General features: G+C 39.6%; 1 protein-coding gene and 1 long non-coding RNA gene across 6 annotated transcripts in view; both read left to right on the top strand.

Annotated features, from left to right (window-relative positions):
- The window catches only part of LOC129393635 (uncharacterized), a 35,489-nt gene extending 33,197 nt beyond the window's left edge, over positions 1-2,292 (top strand). For all 3 annotated transcript variants that reach the window (XR_010109692.1, XR_010109693.1, XR_010109694.1), the window contains one exon: positions 1,516-2,292. This is a non-coding gene — a long non-coding RNA (uncharacterized LOC129393635). The remainder of the gene's footprint in view (positions 1-1,515) is intronic.
- Positions 2,293-2,414: 122 nt separating this feature from the next.
- The window catches only part of SUCLA2 (succinate-CoA ligase ADP-forming subunit beta), a 59,276-nt gene continuing 40,793 nt past the window's right edge, over positions 2,415-20,897 (top strand). The window contains exons 1-4 of one of the 3 annotated variants that reach the window (XM_003811416.6): positions 2,415-2,942; positions 7,115-7,295; positions 15,171-15,270; positions 15,449-15,611. In XM_003811416.6, coding sequence (XP_003811464.1) covers positions 2,853-2,942; positions 7,115-7,295; positions 15,171-15,270; positions 15,449-15,611 — 534 coding nt within the window. In that variant the 5' untranslated portion in view covers positions 2,415-2,852. Of the gene's footprint in view, positions 2,943-3,088; positions 3,233-7,114; positions 7,296-15,170; positions 15,271-15,448; positions 15,612-20,897 lie in introns of those variants that run through there. The other 2 variants (XM_034936712.3, XM_063595954.1) reach the window with 2 other exon arrangements.

Here is a 20,897-nt window from a genome sequence, read left to right as displayed (position 1 = left end):
AATTGACATCTTTACTGTGTTAGGTCTTCCAATCCATTAACATGGTAATATCTCTTCACTTATTTATCTTCTTTGATTTATGTCATCAGTATTGTGTAGTTTTCAGCAGGTAAGTCCTGTTCATGTTTTATTAGATTTACATGCATTTCATTTTTAAAAGGAATTTTAGGTGGTATTGTATTTTCGATTTGGGTCCATGTGTTCATTGCTTGTACCTAGAAATACAATTGATTTTTGTATATTTTTCTTGTTTCCTGAGATCTTACAGGGCTCACTTATCAATTCAAAGAATTTTTTTTTTTTTTTTTGGTAAAATGTTTGGGATTTTATACATAGACAATCATCTTATTCTTGTCAGGCCTCTGAGCCCAAGTCTGCACGTATTCATCCAGATGGCCTGAAGTAACTGAAGATTCACAAAAGAAGTGAAAACGGCCTGTTCCTGCCTTAACTGATGACATTCCACCATTGTGATTTGTTCCTGCCCCACCTTAACTGAGCGATTAACCTTGTGAAATTCCTTCTCCTGGCTCAGAACCTCCCCCACTGAGCACCTTGTGACCCCCACCCCGGCCCGCCAGAGAACAACCCCCTTTAACTGTAACAGGCTGGAGTGCAGGGGCACGGTTCACTGCAGCCTTGACCTCCTGGGCTCAAGTGATTTCCCCCCCATCTCAGTCTCTGGAGTAGCTGGGACCACAGGTGTACACCACCATGACTGGCTAATTTTAAAATTATTTATAGAAATGAAGTCTTGCTATGTGGCCCAACCAGTTTGGTCTCAAACTCCTGGGTTCAAGCAATCCTCCCACCTCGGCCTCCCAAAGTGTTTGGATTACAGGCATGAACCATTGTGCCCAACTACTTTTTTTGTTTTGATCGAAATTATCATGTGATTTTTCTAAATATAGTGCATTACACATATTTTCAAATATTAAAACAAAGTTACATCTCTGGAATATATCCCACTTGGTCATATTGTACAATTCTTTTTATATATTTCTGAATTATATTTGCTAATATTTTGCTATGGATTTTTCCATCAATATTCATGAGAAGTGTTGGTATTTTTTTCTTTTTGTACGGTCTTTTGCTGGCTTTGGTAGTGGGGTGATTCTAACTTCATACAGTACATTGGCAACTGTTCCTTCCTCTTCTATCTTCTGGAAGAGGCTGTATGGAATTGGTGTTAATTCTTGTGTAAACATTTTATAGAATTCAGTGAAAGCTTTTGGGCCTGGAGATCTCAGGTTTTTTTTTTTTTTTAGTTTAAAAATTACAATTACAATTTTCTCTAGTTAGAGGACTATTTAAATTATCCTTTTCATATTAGGTTATTTGTAGTAATTTGTGCCTTCTGAAGAATTCGTTCATCTTGTCAAAGTTGTCAAATTTATGTTGTGTGGTGTTATTTATGGCATTCCTTTTTGTTGTCTGAAGGTTCTGTAATTATATTCCCTGGTATGTTCCTCACATTGGTAATTTGTGTCTTCTCTTTTTCTTTTTTCTTTGCAGTCTTGCTGGAGGTTTGTTAAATTTATTTATCTTTTCAAAAACCAGATCCTTGGCTGGGTGTGGTTGCCCACACCTGTCATCCCAGCATTTTGGGAGGCTGAGGCAGGAGGATCGCTTGAACCCACGAGTTGGAGACCAGCCTGGGCAACATAGAGAGATTCTGTCCCTAAAAAAATAAAATAAAAAAATCAACCAAGCCTGGTGACACACATCTGTGGTCCCAAACTACTCCAGAGGCTGAGGTGGGAGGATCCCTTGAGCATGGGAGGTTGAGGCTGCAGTGAGCTGTGATCGCGTCACTGCACTCCAGCCTGGGTGACAGACCAAGAACCTGTCAATCAGTCAATCAATCAATCAATAGCTTCCCTGGAGACTCCAGCCTGCCACCAGCTTTGGTAACTAGTGGCCGACTGTCAGGCCTCTGAGCCCAAGCCTGCACGTGTACATCCAGATGGCCTGAAGCAAGTGAAGAATCACAAAAGAAGGGAAATTGGCTGGTTCCTGCCTTAACTGATGACATTCCACCATTGTGATTTGTTCCTGCCCCACCTTAACTGAGTGATTAACCTTGTGAAATTCCTTCTCCTGGCTCAGAACCTCCCCAACTGAGCACCTTGTGACCCCCGCCCCTGCCCGTAAGAGAAAAACCCCCTTTGTAATTTTCCACTACCCATCCAAATCCTATAAAACAGCCCCACCCCTATCTCCCTTTGCTGACTCTCTTTTCGGACTCAGCCCGCCTGCACCCAGTTAAAATAAACAGCCTTATTGCTCACACCCTGTTTGGTGGTGTCTTCACACGGATGCGCATGACACCGATCTCCTCTTTGAGCATCAGAAGCGCATGACACCGACCATCTTCTCTTTGAGCATCACAAGCGCGTGACACCGACCATCTTCTCTTTGAGCATCACAAGTGGTTTTATTCATTGCTGTAGGCCAAGGGCTCAAGGCTGTTTAGCACGAAGTAGACACTGGGTAATCATTTCTTGAATGAAACACATTTTACAGATGAGGCAACTGAGGCTGAGAGAAGTTAAGATCACACAAGTGGCGGCGCTGGTCACCTTTACATTGCAATTCACTAGGAAGTGTTCAGGTTGCTCTGACCGCAGGGCAGATATTGGGGCTGCGGTGCCCAGTTCCAAAGGTCAAAGCTTGCTCCGCGCCCGCCAGGGAGCTGGTCTAGCGGCTGTAGTGTTAACCCGAGGCCCCGCCCCCAACGGGTGGCGCGAGGCGGCGGGGCGTAGGTGAGCGCTGCAGAGAGGCTGCGCCTTGGGCCGCCTGTGGCCTGTGCGCCTGCGCGCGGCGCCGAGGGGACGGGGTCCGATTCAGAAATGGCGGCCTCCATGTTCTACGGCAGGCTAGTGGCCGTGGCCACCCTTCGGAACCACCGGCCTCGGACGGCCCAGCGGGCCGCTGCTCAGGTAATGCCTTCCAGTCCGCTGTCATCTCGAGGGTCGGCAGGAGAAAGGGTGAGGTGTGAGGGGTCCAGTGGCCCGGCTCGGGGTCACTTCCCCGGCAGTGACATTTTCTGGGTGCCCTGCAAGGCCCTCGGGCGACTTGCCCGGGAGTGCTGCTCGCCAGGACTACGAGCGAGCCCATGTTTGCGCGGCTCTGACCCAGCCCTTAGTCCGCGAGGATCCCCGGCGGCCCGGCCGTGGCTGCTCCTGCAGTTTCTGAGAGATGGGCGGGAGCAGGTGGGCTCTGAGTGGAGGTGAGGGGGTCAGGACATTTTCTGCTGCCATTCCGGCGTCTGGCACGGTGGGCTGAGACTTGCGCCGCCCCTCTTTGGGCAGGGGGGAATGCCCTTCAAAAGTACTTTTGTGTTTCTTGGGAGCTGTCATAGGTGGGAATGTCAGAGGACCAGCGGTGCTTACTGACTTGCCTTTTGTGGGGCAAGGTAGGGAAGTTTCCCCTCTCCTCCAAGTAGTTGTATACTGTTCTACTTGTTAATAGCAGTAATAAGATTATGTTTTCTACCTAACCAGTTGGAGAGGTAAGAAAATAATCTTTTGTATAGCCTTATTTCTGGATAGGCTATAGCATAGTAGTTACTGGCCTTGTTTTGAATATTTGATGTGTGCCAGGTAATGTGCTAAGCGCTTTACGTGTAGTTTCTCAGGTTTTTCAGCAACTGTGAGGAAGTCATTCAATACCTGCATTATTGTTGAACATATTATGGTTAAGAGAACAAGTAATTTGGACTAGGTCATATAGGAGGTAAGATCAAAGCTGAGATTTAATCCCAGAGCTGTCTGGTTCTAAAGCCGTGTACTTGAGTCGGCTCCACAACTTCGAAAACAAACATCTTCCTTCCAACTTTGACAACAAAAAACTGTGGAAGGGCATTATTGGTGTCCTAAGTCAATTCCAGAGTTTTGGGTTTTTTTTCTGAAGTAACTCTTCATACATGTCATAGTATGAATTGATTTAGGGCCCTCCCGCCCCTACCTTTTTTTTTTTTTTTTTTTCATTTTTATTGAAGTTGTTCATACTTTCAGCCTAGGGGTAGTGAGTTCTGTGAGTTTGCTTCCCGATAGAAGTGACTTTTTGACCTTGAACTTCCTTCTTATGAATCTTACAAGAGTGCTATTGAGTTTTTAGAAAATGGGGAATTTAGTGACAAATACGTTTTCATTCTAGTCAAAATCTTTATCTTTTTGGAAGTTCATTTAAAAGCCTTCATTTCTCCATATGGAAATTTCCAATATTATTTTCTTTATAACAGTTGCTCTCTTCTACCCTGGTATTAAGAAATGCAGCTCTAGAGTTTGGAAGGACCTTAGTCCAACCCTTTGCTTTTGTAGATGAGGACATAGAAGTATGGAGTCTTAAGAAACTCTTTCAAGGTCACACATTTAATTTAGCAATTTGTTTTCCACATTTTTTTTTTTTTTTTCCTTGAGACGGAGTCTTGCTCTGTCGCCCAGGCTGGAGTGCAGTGGCGCGATCTTGGCTCACTGCAAGCTCCGCCGCCCGGGTTCATGCCATTCTCCTGCCTCAGCCTCCCTAGTAGCTGGGACTACAGGCGCCTGCCACCACGTCCGGCTAATTTTTTGTATTTTTAGTAAAGACGGGGTTTCACCGTGTTAGCCAGGACGGTCTCGATCTCCTGACCTCGTGATCCGCCCGCCTCGGCCTTCTAAATTGCTGGGATTACAAGCTTGAGCCACCGCGCCCGGCCTGTTTTAAACATTTTTTTAAGTTCTCTGACCCTCCTCCAATTTCTTGGTATCTTTAGCCTAGTGTACCTTAGTTGAAAATAGATATTTCAGCATATGTCCTTAAGAATAAGGACATTCTTCCAAATAACCGCAGTGATCATACTTAGGAATTCAACATTGCTGTAACATGAATATATATAGTTTAGATTCAGGTTTTTCTAGTTGTCCCCAAAGTGTTCTTTGTAGACATTAGATTTTTTAAAAATTTAAACTGGGATGAGACCTTATGACATTTTCTCTGATCCAACTAACCAATTAGGTGCCACCTAGTGACTTATGTGCTAGTGACCTAGTGCTCTTATATGTATTGCAGTTGTTTATTTACATGCCTGTGAACTCTGTGGCCGGGACCCAAGTGTCTTTATTCTTTTAGTGTCCCTAGCCCACTGTCTAGTTCATAGTCATCACAAAAAATATTTGAGGGTATGACTTTTTGCCAGGCTTATGCTAGTTACTCCCCTACCCACTTATTTTTATTATTATTTTGAGGTATAATTTATGTACAGTAAGATGTACAGCTTAAGTGGATAGCTAGATTAATTTTTGTGTATGTATTCACCTGTGTAACCATCGTCTGCATCAAGATATACAATGTTTCCAGCCCTCAGAAGGCTCTCATGTCCTCTCTCTTATCAATACTCTCTGACAGAAGGTAGCAACCAATTATGACTTCTGTCACCATAGGCTAATTTTGACTGGTTTTGAATGCTATAAAAATAAATCATGTAAGTATATATTCTTGTTGCTGGCTTCTTTCTCTCTACATTATGTTTGTGAGATTAATCCATCGATGTGTGAGCCATAGTACTTTTTTTCTTTTTATTTCTCTGTAGTATACTATTATATACATATACCACAGTTTATCCATTCTCCTGTTGATGGGCAATCAGCTAATTTCTGTTTTCTGTCTGTTATAAATAAGCCTGCTCTGGACACTCTAGACATTTTTATGTGTGCCTTTTGATAGATGTAAGGACTAATTTCTATTGATACATACCCAGGGATGGGATTTCTGAGTCAGAAGGTGGAGGTATACTAAACAGTAGTTTGAGAGGTTGCTGGGTTTTTTTCTTTTCTTTCTTTCTTTCTTTTTTTTTTTTAACTTATTTATTTGTTTTTTTAGACAGGGTCTTGCTCTGTTGACCAAGCTGGAGGACAGTGGTGAAATCACGGCTCACTGCAGTCTCAAACTCCTGAGCTGAAGCGATCCTCCTACCTCAGTCTCAGGAGTAGCTGGGATTATAGGTGTAAGCCACTGTGCCCAGCTTGGTTGCTGGCTTTTAATATTGAAGTCACACTAAATCAAGGAATTGAGCTACCTAGGTCAAATGTTACCAAGGATTTTAGCTTGCTAATGGATCAGAAATAAGTTGCTATTATATATGATTGATTTGTAAGACTAGTAGTTCTCATAACTGTAGCGTTCTTAAGAATCAACTGAGTGACTTGTTGTGAATGCAGATTTCCTTGGGCCCAGTCCAGAGATTCTAATTTTGCAGTTGAGAATGGGTCTCAGGAGTCTGCAGATTACAAGCACCCAGTTAATTTTGAGGCAAAAGCTCATGAACCTACTTTAAGAAACAGATTGTTTATATGACCTCTTTAAATTTAATTCTTAGGACACTGTGTGTTTCATATGAACCATGTTTCAGTATACTGCATTCTGTATTGAGATTATGGAAATGCGTGGATAACATTTAAATGTGTGATTCCATTGACCAGTCATTGGGTGCAGGCTGACAGTGGGAAGGAGGTGTGACTTTGGGCAATTAGGCTCCAGTAAGAGGACTTGGCTGAGAGCTGTCAGCAACCAGCACTCCCAGCAGCAGCAGCGGGGGCTATGAATGCCTTGGTCCTGAATGGGGAGTGCCAGGGAGATCTGGGCAGCATACTGCAGCATCCACTACAGATGAAGCCATGGTTTTGAGTATCGAGTGTATGAAAGAGTAATGGTATCAAATCATTTTATTATTACATATCTAGTGCCAGGTGACTTGTTAGGTGTGGAGGAATGGTAGAGAGAAGAAAATTGGGAAGGATTTTTGGTTTGGTGGAAAAGGTGAGATTGGTTTTAGATCCGCTGAATTTGGCATTGAGGTAGAACTGCCCTGTAGATCATTGGAGATATGATAGTAAAGCTGAAATCTAAAATAAGGAATAGAGATGATGAGGAAATAATTAAAATGACAGTGGTAACAGTGATATTTAGCTGATAGGCTAGCTTTTAGTTTTATGCTGTAATTCAGGTACTCTGAATATTGTACTTTGCTAATGTAATATAACAGTTTTGTTATAGTTATGAAGAACCAAGTAGTTAACAAGAGTGACTGCCAAATCACTGTCATATATAAATATGTCCCCAATCTTTCTAGGTTCTGGGAAGTTCTGGATTGTTTAATAACCATGGACTCCAAGTACAGCAGCAACAGCAAAGGAATCTCTCACTACATGAATACATGAGTATGGAATTATTGCAAGAAGCTGGTGTCTCCGTTCCCAAAGGATATGTGGCAAAGTCACCAGATGAAGCTTATGCAATTGCCAAAAAATTAGGTACTAAATTAAGAAAAGCTTTTGCCACCTTGACATGAGAGCTCTGAGAAGATTTGAAGTTTATTTTTGGTTTGATAACAACTTTTAGCTTTTTAAAAAAAAATACATTTTCTTTGCTTAAAATAGAAGGTAGAACTTTATTATTATTGAAATTCTAAAATTATTATTATTATTATTATTATGAGCACCCATAATGCCAGTGACATGGGAGTCACTTACATTGGCATTAGGAAGCTGAAGTCCTGTTTTTAGTTGGAATAAAATTATGGGGAAGGGAATTCTACTACTACTACTCTAACTACTCTGGAGCTTAAAGGATGGCAGTTGTGATGATTCTTCAGGGAAATGGTGAAGGAAAATCTTAGCTGTTTATGTGCTTATAAGGAGAGGTCTGTGCTTCCCCCTCCATTTTTTTGTCATGAAAAATATGGAACCAAAGGGGAACAAAAAGTAGAGTGCTAGAATGTAAACTCCTTGAGAGCAGAGTTTCTTTTTCTTTTCTTTTCTTTTCTTGAGACGGAGTTTCATTCTTATTGCCCAGGTTGGAGTGCAATGGTGCAATCCTGGCTCACTGCAACCTCCGCTTCCCGGGTTCAAGGGATTCTCCTGCCTCAGCTTCCCGAGTACCTGGTATTACAAGCACCACCACCATGTCCGGCTAATTTTTTTGTATTTTTAGTAGAGACGGGTTTTCACTATGTTGGCCAGGCTGGTCTCGAACTCCTGACCTCGTGATCTGCCCGCCTCGGCCTCCCAAAGTGCTGGGATTACAGGTGTGAGCCACCACGTACAGCCCGAGTTTCTTTTTCTTATTTGTTCACTGATATATCCCAAAATCTTAGAAGAATGCCTGACACTTAGGTAATCAATAAATACTAAATGAATAAATATTAAATGAATTTAATAGTTGCCCATGTTTATTAGCAGATTCCTTTATTGATAACAGAAGCCTTAATAGCTTTTGTCAATTTGGATTAATCTCTTAATCAAAAAATAATTTTTGATTTCAGAAAATAAGCTTACATTTTTAAAGATGTAGCATGAAAACAATGAGCTGATGTACTAGCTATACACTGCAGTTTCTTTTTAGCAGTATTTTAAATCCCACCAATTTTACGTAGATGAGCATAAATAATCTTTCTTCTATGTACATTTAATTAATAGGCTTTAAATATGATTTGGTGAATACTTTGCTTTTATATTTTTTAAGAAAGATAAGGAGCATTTTCAAAGTGTTTGAAATTTTAAAAGTATTCATCTTGTGTAGTACTTATTTGTATCTAGAATGGATTTTTCTTTCAAAATTAAGGATATATACAAGTTCAGAAAACTGTCATATAAGCTATGTTTTTGAATGAGATGGCCATGATTTCCTTGACTTGGAAGCATGATTTTTCATTTATAGTTTTGTTGTTTTTATTGTTGTTAATCAGAAAGAATTATTTTAAATCAGATTACAAGCAAACTTTTTATTAAGCAAAAGCTTTGTATAAGTTCATACTAATTGTGGTGAAATTTTTGTTAATTAATGGTGACCTATAATTGGAACTTCTGCATGGTTAATGTTAATGGGACCTGATTTATATATAATTACGTCGGTAAAAATGGTTTTCCCCTCGTTTCCAGATTTTAAAATTCCAAAAAAAATTTTTTTTAGAGATAGGGTCACTGTGTTGCCCAGGCTAGTCTGAAACTCCTGGGCTCAAGTGATCCTCCTACTTAGGCCTCTGAGTAGCTGGAACTACAGGCACATGCCACTGTGTCTATTTTTTGATTATTATAATTGGTTTCTTTAACTAGTTTTCCGTATGTTTTCTCATTTAGTGAAATTCCATTGTTTTGTCAGAAAAAATAATTTGCATAGAAACTTTTTCATAAAATGAATAGGATTAATTCAGATGCCAATCTGTTTTGCTTATGCCTTATAAAAACTTAATGATTCTTAGGTACAGAAGAAAGAAATAATATGTGCAGGATAAACTGTAACTATGAGTATTTCTGGCAAGTTCTCTGGGACCAGAACTCACAAGTAATAAGAAGCAGGTAGGCAGCTCTGATTTTGAGCCCCTTGGAACAGATACCTTGTTCATTTAGAAAGTGTGTTTTTTGTCAAAGAATATTGCAAATGATGATTATAGTGTGGGAGGGAGACTAATAATTAACAAGGAAATTTAAATCTAGAGGAGTAAAAATGCTAGTTTTTAAAAGATAAATTTAGAAACTTCTATGAAAATACGGAGGACAATTTTGTGGTTTTTTTTTTTTTTTTTTTTTGAGACGGAGTCTCACTCTATCGCCCAGGCTGGAGTGCAGTGGCGCGATCTCGGCTCACTGCAACCTCCGTCTCCCAGGTTCAAGCAATTCTCCTGCCTCAGCCTCCTGAGTAGCTGGGATTACAGGTGCCCGCCACCATGCCCAGCTAATTTTTGTATTTTTAGTAGAGACGGGGTTTCACCATGTTGGTCAGGCTGGTCTCGAACCCCTGACCTTGTGATCCACCTGCCTAGGCCTCCCAAAGTGCTGGGATTACAGGCGTGAGCCACTGCGCCCAGCCCAATTTTGTGTTTTTAGTGAGTCATTGATAACAAAAGATAACGATTATGGGATCTAGTTGCACAAGGTGTAGAATGAGGGGCCTTAGAAATACACTTGGTTTTGTTCATCTAGCTAGCAATTCCCAATGCTGATTTTTCATTACTTCAGGGTGATTTTTGCTTTTTGACTTTCTGCAAAATTCATAAAATGCTAATTTTCATTTCATAAAAACTTTTTTTTTTTTTTTTTTGAGACGGAGTTTCGCTCTTGTTGCCCAGGCTGGAGTGCAATGGCGCCATCTCAGCTCATCGCAACCTCCGCCTCCTGGGTTCAAGCAGTTCTTCTGCCTCAGCCTCCTGAGTAGCTGGGATTACAGGCATGTGCCACCACCCCGGCTAATTTTGTATTTTTAGTAGAGACAGGGTTTCTCCATGTTGGTTAGGCTGGTCTTGAACTCCCGACCTCAGGTGATCCACCTGCCTCAGCCTCCCAAAGTGCTGGGATTACAGGCGTGAGCCACCACGCCCGACCTTCATAAAAACTCTTAACTGAGCGCTTTGCTCAACAAGTGATATAATAGAACATAAATGCTTTACAGGTGTGCCAAACTATTGTTTCTTCCCAGTCCTGTGGTGGCAGGAGAAGTTGAGTTAGCATGGGGTTTGGGGCCACTGAGCCTCTTTACCCAGTATTTCCTACCATGTCCATCATTTTCTGTTTGTGTGATGATGTGAAAAAAGTTGAGAGGCATTGTCCTGGAGGCAAGTTTTACCTGTTGTGAATAATTGAGGTTAGGAATGGAGGAATGGTTAGAAATCTAATTCTAATATTTTAAAAGACTATATGAGTCCCCAAAATGAAGGTTGGTGAGCTTGAAGATCATGAAGTTTCTGGAATAGATTATCAAAGGCATGGTTATTAGCACAGATAAATGTAGTAGATATTATTTGGGGTCAGTTCTGAGAGCAAATTATCTCTAACAGTTCATAGTTCAAGGAAATATGATTTTAGTAAGGATTTGGCAGAATGTTTGTGTTGTTTTGTTTCTGAGGCAGTGTCTTGTTCTGTCACCTAGGCTGGAGTGCAGTGGTGTGATCATGGCTCATTGCAGCTTCGACCTCCTGGGCTCAAGCCACTTCTCCCGTATCAGCCTGCTGAGTAGGTGGGACTCTAGGTGTGCTCCACCATGCCTGGCTAATTTTTGTATTTTTTCTTGAGATGGGGTTTCACCATGTTGCCCAGGCTGGTCTCAAACTCCGGGGCTCAAGCCATCCACCCACCCTTGGCTTCCCAAAGTGCTGGGACTACAGGCGTGAGCCACTGCGCCTGGGCACAGATTTGGCAGAATTTTTATAATTTCCCTATTGACTATAGAAAGATAGTTTGGCTTCTAGTATATTTAAGGTGGAATCCCTATCTGGTTGAATAGATACATGTAAAGGGTGCTGATTAATGAATGTCAGCCTGGAGGGAGATTTCTAATGGCATATAATAGGACTTTACCTTCTTTCTTTCTTTTAAATATTTATTAGTTAGATACCTGTATACAAGGAATGCTTAAAATGTTTGTGAGTGACTAAAGGTAGGTGGGATAGTGATTGTGTTTTAGAGAGACAGTCTTGGGATCCAAAAAAGATCTTGTCTGACTAGAGCAGTGCCAAATGTAATAAGGCTGCAGGTTCTATGAGGGCAGGAGAGGTCTCACTCACTGTTGTATCTACAATGCTAGCACAGTGTCTGGTATGTAGATGAACCTGTTGAGTGAATTAATGGAATTGAATAAAATGTTTGTTTCGACCAGTTGTCCTCAGACTTCTCTTCTAATCTTTCTTCCTTTCTTGATAGTTGATGAGACTGTATTTCATGAAATTTTTTTTTGCTTTCGTTGCGAAGGGCTTTTTTTTTTTTTAGAAGGAACTTTCGAAGAATCATCTTTTGCCCTTAAAGACTTTATATTCCTAAAGAAAGGAAATTGACACTTTGCGGGGAAGAGAAGAACCTTCTGTCTTGCAAAGTGTTTTTGAAAAAATAGAGCTTCATTACTCTTACTTAATAGGTCAGTGTGTTAAGTTCCCAGTTTAATGAATAGGAATGATTGAATTTAGCTCAGTAAAGCACAGTGTAACTATGACCGTTTTTTACATTACATTTGCACTGTTTGCATTGTAGTTCTCTTCTTTGGATATAAACAAATATTTTTTCTTTGGATATAAACAAATATTTAAAGTGCTGGAAAATCAGGACTGGACAGGTAAACAGAAACAGGTGGAATAAATAGTGGCTGCTCCCTTCCGTTTGGGCACAAACTCTCTAATTTGCCACGGTTCAGAGACTACCTGTAGTACTCTCAATAAGAACGTTATTGTTGGTTTTAAGGAAATTTCTAAGTTGTTTCTATTCGTTACCTAATATTAGTTGTGATACATTTGTGAATAGTAGAGACAGGGTAATTGAAAAGGGTTTGTCTTATCTAAACAAGATACTTTTTCTAATCAGCTCTAGTTGTAGTACTGTGCACCCAGTTTTTCCCATTGGGAGTTTTCGTAAGAGCAGTGAAAAATCTAGATTTATAAGAATTCTGTTCATATTTTTAAATGTTCCTTTTTTTCAACATTCAGCAAAATATTATGTGCTAGGAACTCTCCCAGACGCTTGTTAACATCTATGAATACAACAAAGATTCTGCCCTCCTGGGCCTCTTTTCTGATGGGGAAGCAAAACAACAAATGATATATGTAAGAGAATTACATATGTACGAAGATGATGAATTCTATGGCGGAAAGAAGTGTAGTAGGTAAGGGGGATTGGTCACAGATGGGCAGGTTAGTAGGGTAAGCTTCATGGGCAACATGAGATTTAAAGAGAAACTTGAAGGATCGGGGGCTTTTCCCACATGGACACCTGGTGAAGAGTATTCTAGGCAGAGGGTGCATTAGAGCCAAGTCCTGAAGGCAGGAACATGCCCAGGAATAGTGAGGGGATTAGTGCAGTTGGAACAGAGTGAGCAACAAGGAAGACCTAGGAGATAAAAAGGGTAGAGGGTATTATAGGGTATAGGGGGTATTATAAGGTCTTCTAGGCCATTGTAAGCACTTTGGCATTTAACTGAGTGAGACTGGCATTCAGTGCAAGGTTTTAAGTAGAGGAATGGTGTGCCTGCTTTGGCTGCTGCCTTGAGAATATTCTGTGGGGGACAAAGGTCATATAGTTAAGAGATAGTGGTGGTTGGGATCAGAGTCTAAACTGCAGGTGATGAGGAATGGTGAAGATTCTGGATAAATTTGAAGATAGAACCAGTATGATTTCCTGGCTGAATGGAAGTGGGGTTTGAGAAAGACAAGTTTTTTAAACACTCTCTTGGCTGACTACGCATAGGGTCATCATCTGGTTTAAATAGCATGTATTTCTGGTGAAGGCTTACATCAGTAATTTTCTAAATGTTCTTTTAAAATAATTGTTAATGTGTAAACTTTAGGTTGTTTTTGTTTGGTTTCAAACTCCATTTCCTACCTCATTGATTTGGTTGGTTCATCTGATTAGGTGGGAGCTTCCTCTCATTCTGCTTGATAAATGCATCGTGGAGTGACATCCTAGTTGTAGAGGACTCTACTTCAGTCTGTTCAAATCCATGTTTATGGAGTAGTTGTTATATCCCAGAGACTTCCTTGTGCTTGGGATATAATGAATACAATGAGACCTTTAGCCCTGATCTCAAAGGTTAATTATTTTGCCATAATGCATAGTTGGTGCCACCCTGCCAGTATGGGCAAAATGCTATGAGAGGCAAAATGAGGCTCTGAAATTCTGCCTGTCTGGTACACAGAGAATGCCTTTCTAAGAGGTATTACTCTTTTTTTTTTAACTGATACATAATATTTTTGTGGTACATATTATATTTTGTTACATGCATACAGTGTGTAATGATCAATTCAGGGCATTTAGGAGACCCATCACCCAGAGCATTTACTCTTTTGAGACAGCCTTGCTCTGTCCTCCAGGCTGGAGTGCAATGGCACAATCTTGGCCCATTGCAACCTCTGCCTCCCGGATTCAAGTGATTCTTGTGCCTCAACCTCCCAAGTAGCTGGGATTACAGACATGTACCACCATGCCTGCCTAATTTTTGTATTTTTAATAGAGATGAGATTTCACCATGTTGGCTAGTCTGGTCTCGAACTCCTGGCCTCATGTGACCCGCCTGCTTCAGCCTCTCAAAGGGCTGGGATTACAGGAGTGAGCCACCGCACCCGGCCCATTTACTCTTGATCATGAATGATGAGTACTATCTAGGCTAAACAGCCAGTTTGCTGGTTTTCCACAGCAAATTAGAAAGGAGAGGAAAAGGGATAAATAGTAATCAGTGTACCTGTTAAAGAAGAAAAATTCAGTCCATTTATTTAAAAATATGCATAAGCTTTGCAAGCATAGAATTCTGAAATCTTTTTATACAGATACCTTAATAACTCCTGATAGTACTACTCATGCAGTACTGCTCAATAATGTATTTTAATATAACTTTCTCTTAGTGGGACAGTATAAATCAGTATCAATACTGGTAATGGTAATATCCCCCAAATCATGACATATTCCTGCTATAGCGTATATAACTCAAATGTTCTCAGGACAGCAAGTTTACATGTGAATAGAGAGGGAGGAAAGTGTTAGGAAGACATGAAATTCAATTTTCTACTTTTGATACTTTCCAAAGTTCTAGATGACACTTTCCAAAGTGTCAAGGAATGGTTAAATTATTTTCAGTTTACTTTAAGAAATGGTTTAATGTGGCCAGGTGCGGTGGCTCACGCCTGTAATCCCAGCACTGGCTCACGCCTGTAATCCCAGCACTTTGGGAGGCCGAGGCGGGCAGATCATGAGGTCAGGAGATTGAGACCATCCTGGCTAACATGGTGAAACCCCGTCTCTACTAAAAATACAAAAAAATTAGCCAGGCATGGTGGCGGGCGCCTGTAGTCCCAGCTACTCAGGAGGCTGAGGCAGGAGAATGGCGTGAACCTGGGAGGCGGAGCTTACAGTGAGCCGAGATCGCGCCACTGCACTCCAGCCTGGGCGACAGAGCGAGACTCTGTTTCAAAAAAAAAAAAAAAAAAGAAATGGTTTAATGTAAGTGACGAATTTTGAAAATTGTGGGTCTTTTAGACAGTGATTATTTTAGTGTTCTAATCTAGAAAATCTACATAAATAGAATGCCTCATTTTTGGACACTGTGAATAAATTAGACTTGATTTAATAACACCTGTCAATATGTATGTTAAATAACAAAATACTATGTCTGGCATGCTGCTCCATGCTTCATATTTAATAGAAGTGTTTTTCTTCTAGGTTCAAAAGATGTTGTGATAAAGGCACAGGTTTTAGCTGGTGGTAGAGGAAAAGGAACATTTGAAAGTGGCCTCAAAGGAGGAGTGAAGATAGTTTTCTCGTAAGTCATATTTTTTAAGGAAAAATCATCCTTGTTAAAGACTGATTAAAGATTACTTATTGAATTGATGAAAATACTGAAATTTAAATATTAGATGAGATAAAATTTTGGCTATTATGTGGATTTGCTTTTTCTCAACTGGAGGAAAGAAAAATTTGAGTTCTTTTTCTTATTTTAGTCCAGAAGAAGCAAAAGCTGTTTCTTCACAAATGATTGGGAAAAAATTGTTTACCAAGCAAACGGGAGAAAAGGGCAGAATATGCAATCAAGTATTGGTCTGTGAGCGAAAATACCCCAGGAGAGAGTACTACTTTGCAATAACAATGGAAAGGTCATTTCAAGTGAGTAATTGTAGACATGATACATACACGATAAATTTATGACATTCAATTTCAAAAGTCCATTATTGTTTCTATTTATGTGGGAAAGATTTTAAAAGTACAAACTATAATCTGTTTGTATGTCATGAGCATGATATTTATGTCATTTAAAAAACAGCTTCTTTAATGCCATAAAATTTGATATATAATATCATGATCTTAAAATTATAGGAAAAATTCTGCTGTAATAAATTTCATGGGATTCTCAAATTGTTAATTCACTAAAAGCAGCTTAAATCATCTCTGGATCATCTCCAGATTGAGAAAATTATATCTAGCATAGTAAAATATTCTAATGAAAGAGAAAGTTGCTGAACCCACTAGAAGAATGTGTATCCATTGCCTCATCTTCTGTTTTCTCAACTTCTTGGGTTTTTTTTTTTTTTTTAATAGTTTCGGGTTTGTTTCACTATATGATTCAATATTTGGTAAATTGAGGGATGACATTAAGTAGCAAACAATATGGTTTTAAGGAGTATTACATTAGCACAGCTCTCCTCTCTTTATGGAACCTAAAATGTTGAACATAAAGCTTCTGGTGAAGAGAAAATACCTTTATAGACCTGGTGCTTGGAAGAGAGCATTGATAATCATTTTATACTAGAATTATCTGTTTTTCGAGTGTATTAGGTTTTACAAGCTGAATCTGTGTGTTAACTAGCTTGTTTTTTGAAGCAACTGGGTATATATTTGAAAGCCCCAGTACGGATATCATGTAGAACATTAATTGTGTAGAATTTAGAGTAACAAAAATTTCAAGAGTCATGAAAATAATTTTCTTATGTAGAACAACTTTTTAAAAAATAGCAACTTTCTGTATTGTGATTTTTCTTATTTACAATTAAATCTATTAATGTTTGAATGATATGTCTTTTGCAACTTTTAATTTTTATAAGGAAGTATTTCTAAAGATATAACACTAGATGGTAGTAAAAATCCACTCAGAATATAAAATTAAGAAGCATTGTTTTATTCTTAAGTGATATTCTATGTGATAGAATTTAGTTTGTAAGTTATTTTAAAAATCCCATGACAGTAACCTCATATATTACCCACAATTTACATAAATTATATTTTTACACATTCACTTATTTTCACTACATTTTATTTTTCTTTTCATTGACATTATATATCAGCATCTGTCATTTTGTTAGTTATGTTTTTACTTTTTGTTATAGTAGCCAGAAACAAGGTATAAATACCTGGATGAATTGAGATAGGAGTTCCATCCATAGTAATTCATCTTTATTGTAGTAAAGGTAGGATACTGAATATGTATTATTAAAGATATGTTAAGGCATTTGGGAAAAGGATCAAATTTGAGTTCATCTTAAGAACTTGAATTTCCTGACAACTATTTAGGTCTTGTTGAGGATAAAATGTTTTTATTTTAATACTTGGTTAATAATAATACGTGGTTATAATTCAGGTTAAAAATACTGTAGTACCAGTAAAACTGTTTGACCGAAGACATTATAAATTCTTTGATATTATCACATTAGACCAATGTAGAGTTGGTTGGTGTTACTTTTTGGGGTATAGCCATGTTTTTGGGAATCCCTGTGGACAGATCTCTGTTGAACAACAAAAATTAGTCACCTATTTAAACTACAAAGAGCACTTGTGATTGAGTTAATGTCCCATGCATGGGAATTAACTAATCATTAGAAATTGCTTTTGTTAAAATGGGGAAAGGATTTCCTATTTAATAAATGGTGCTGGGAGAACAGGCTAGCCATGCAGAAAATTGAAACTGAACCCCTTCCCTACACCATATACAAAAGTTAACTCAAGATGGATTAAAGACTTAAATGTAAAACTCAAAACTATAAAAACTCTAGAAGGAAATCTAGGTAATACCATTCATTCAGGACAGGTGCGGGCAAAGATTTCATGATGAAAACGCCAAAAGCAATTGCAACAAAAGCAAAAATTGACAAATGGGATCTAATTAAGCTAAAGAGCTTCTGCACAGCAAAGGAAACTATCATCATAGTGAACACACAACCTGCAGAATGGGAGTAGATTTTTGCAATCTATCCTTCTGACAAAGGTCTAATATCCAAAGTTTATGAGAAACTTAAAACAAATTTTCAAGAAAAAAAGCAAACAACCCCATTAAAAAGGGGGCAAAGTACATGAACAGACACTTCTCAAAAGAAGACACAGGCTGGGTGTGGTGGCTCACGCCTGTAATCCCAGCACTTTGGGAGGCCGAGGTGGACGAATTACCTGAGGTGAGGAGTTTGAGACCAGCATAGCCAACATGGTGAAACCCTGTCTCTACTAAAAATAAAAAAATTAGTTGGGCATGGTGGTGAGTTCCTGTAATCCCAGCTACTTGGGAGGCTGAGGCAGGAGAATGGCTTGAATCTGGGAGGTGGAGGTTGCAGTGAGCCGAGGTTGTGCTACTGCACTCCAGTCTGGGCGACAGAGTAAGAATCCGTTTCAAAAAAAAAAAAAAAAACTATACATATGGCCAACACACATGTCATTAAAAAGCTCATCACTGATCTTTAGAGAAAAGCAAATCAAAACCACAATGAGATACCATCTCATGCCACTCAGGTGGCTATCATTAAAAAGTCAAAAAACAACAGATGCTGGTGAGGTTTTGCAGAAAAAGGAATGCCTTTACAGTGTTGACGGGAGTGTAAATTAGTTCAACCATTGTGGAAGACAGTGTGGCAATTCCTCAAAGACCTAGAGGCAGAAATACTGTTTCACCCAGCAATCGCACTACTGGGTATATACCCAAAAGAATATAAATCGTTCTGTTATAAAGATACATGCATCGGTATGTTCACTGCAGCACTGTTCACAATAGCAAAGACATGGAATCAACCTAAACATCCACCGATGATAGACTGGATAAGAAAATGTGGTACATATACACCATGGAATACTCTGCAGCCATAAAAAAGGAATGAGATTATGTCCTTTGCAGGGATATGGATGGAGTTGGAAGCCATTATCCTCAGCAAACTAATGCAGGAGCAGAAAACCAAACACTGTGAGTTTTCACTTATAAGTGGGAACTGAATGATGAGAACACATGGACACAAGGTGGGGATCAACACACACTGGGGCCTGTCGGGGTGGGGGTGGAGGGAGGGAGAGCATCAGAAAGAATAGTTAGTGAATGTTGGGCTTAATACCTGGGTGATGGGATGATCTGTACAGCACACCACCATGGCACATGTTTACCTATGTAACAAACCTACACATCCTGGACATGTACCCCTCAACTTAAAAGTTGAAGAAAAAAAAAAGAATAAGCAAAGCAAAACTAAAACAAAACAGAAAACAATTACTTTTATTACTGACTTGTTTTTAGGAGATGTATCATAGGTTCTACTGGTCTTTAGTACCTCTCACATCCTGATTTCGGGAGGTAACTTCTATGGGGTTGGCGTGCCAGAAAATGAATTCAAGTACCTACTCTCTGTGTGATACCTTTGTTAAATTAGATTTCTTAACATTTGCCTAGTGCCTGTTGGGTACTTTTGGTCTGAGTCAAGTCTATTTAATAAATCACATTTACTACTTTATTTTTCTGGTAAAACAACTGCAGTCTTCTGCAAATGAGTGGGACATTTTCCTGTGTCAATTTTTGACTTTACCTGAAATAGTTATAAAATGTGCTTAAGAATTCTAATTTTACTTCGTATGATTTTTTTTTAAATACACATGTTTATTTTTTATTTTTATTTTTAATTTTTTTGAGAGTCTTGCTCTGTCGCCCAGGCTGGAGTGCAGTGGTGCCATCTCTGCTCACTGCAACCTCCGCCTCCCAAGTTCAAGTGATTCCCCTGCCTCAGCCTCCCGAGTAGCTGGGATTACAGGTGCATGCCACGATGCCCCGCTACAGATCTTTATTATATCATATGGCTGCTTTCTCATTTAAGCCTTTTACATTTAAGCCTATTTTAAGGCAAATTTTAAAAAATACCAACAAGAGAAGAAGAATTTAGGTTAAGAAAGTGAAAAGCAGGGCTGGGCGTGGTGGCTGACACCTGTAATCCCGGCACTTTGGGAGGCTGAGGCGGGCGGATCATGAAGTCAGGTGGATCATGAAGTCAGGAGATCGAGACCATCCTGGCTAACACAGTGAAACACTGTCTCTACTAAAAATACAAAAAAACAAAAAATTAGCCGGGCGTGGTGGGGGGCACCTGTAGTCCCAGCTACTCGGGAGGCTGAGGCAGGAGAATGGCATGATCTCAGGAGGCGGAGCTTGCAGTGAGCCGAGATTGCACCACTGCACTCCAGCCTGGGTGACAGAGTGAGACTGTCAAAATAAAAAAAAAGTGAAAAGTAGAATTATTAATATATTTGAAATTTCAGCTACTTGCTTGAAATGAAATTGTTTTGAAAGTTTATTACTAAGATTTAAAAGTGAAGCCAAGTCGTTTGAACATGAAATAGCTATTCATTCTACAGTGTTGACTAAATGTGGAACTATAGTCATTGTTTAACGTTTACCCATGCAAGTTGGTTTCTTTCTAATTGGTTGTGGAATTAAGACAAATAGAGACTCCACTTTCTTCTATGTATTATTATTTCCTTTTTTTTTCTAACTTATAACCAATTGTTGACTTAATTTTTACTTTAGTGAGAATTTAATATTAACTTTTCTCCTCGTGTTGCCTTCTCTGTGGCTTTTCATTTCTTTTACCAGTTGGTATAAAAAGAGAGTAAAACTAAAATGAAAAGAGGCTGGGTGCGGTGGCTCACACCTGTAATCCCAGCACTTTGGGAGGCCGAGGCGGGCGGATCACAAGGTCAGGAGATCGAGACCATCCTGGCTAACACGGTGAAACCCCGTCTCTACTAAAAATACAAAAAATTAGCCGGGCGTGGCGGCAGGCGCCTGTAGTCCCAGCTACTCCGGAGGCTGAGGCAGGAGAATGGCGTGAACCCGGGAGGCGGAGCTTGCAGTGAGCCCAGATCGCACCACTGCACTCCAGCCTGGGCGACAGAGTGAGACTCCGTCTCAAAAAAAAAAAGGGGGGGGGAAGAAAACTAAACTAAAATGTTAGAATATTTTAAAGATTTGTTGGTCTGTACCTCTCCTGTTGAATAAAATTATATTTTATGGTTATCTGTAGATTTGTCTATATTCTATTTCAGTGGCATGACTAAAACTGAACCGCCTCTTCTTCAATCAGAATTTTTTCCTGCTCTTTAGATCTTTGTAAAAGCTGATAATTATGCACTGCCTTGCTAGAGAGAAAACGAAGAATA

Source organism: Pan paniscus, chromosome 14 (assembly GCF_029289425.2).
Source record: "Pan paniscus chromosome 14, NHGRI_mPanPan1-v2.0_pri, whole genome shotgun sequence".
NCBI lineage: Eukaryota > Metazoa > Chordata > Mammalia > Primates > Hominidae > Pan > Pan paniscus.
This window is presented reverse-complemented; position numbering and strand designations above follow the sequence as displayed.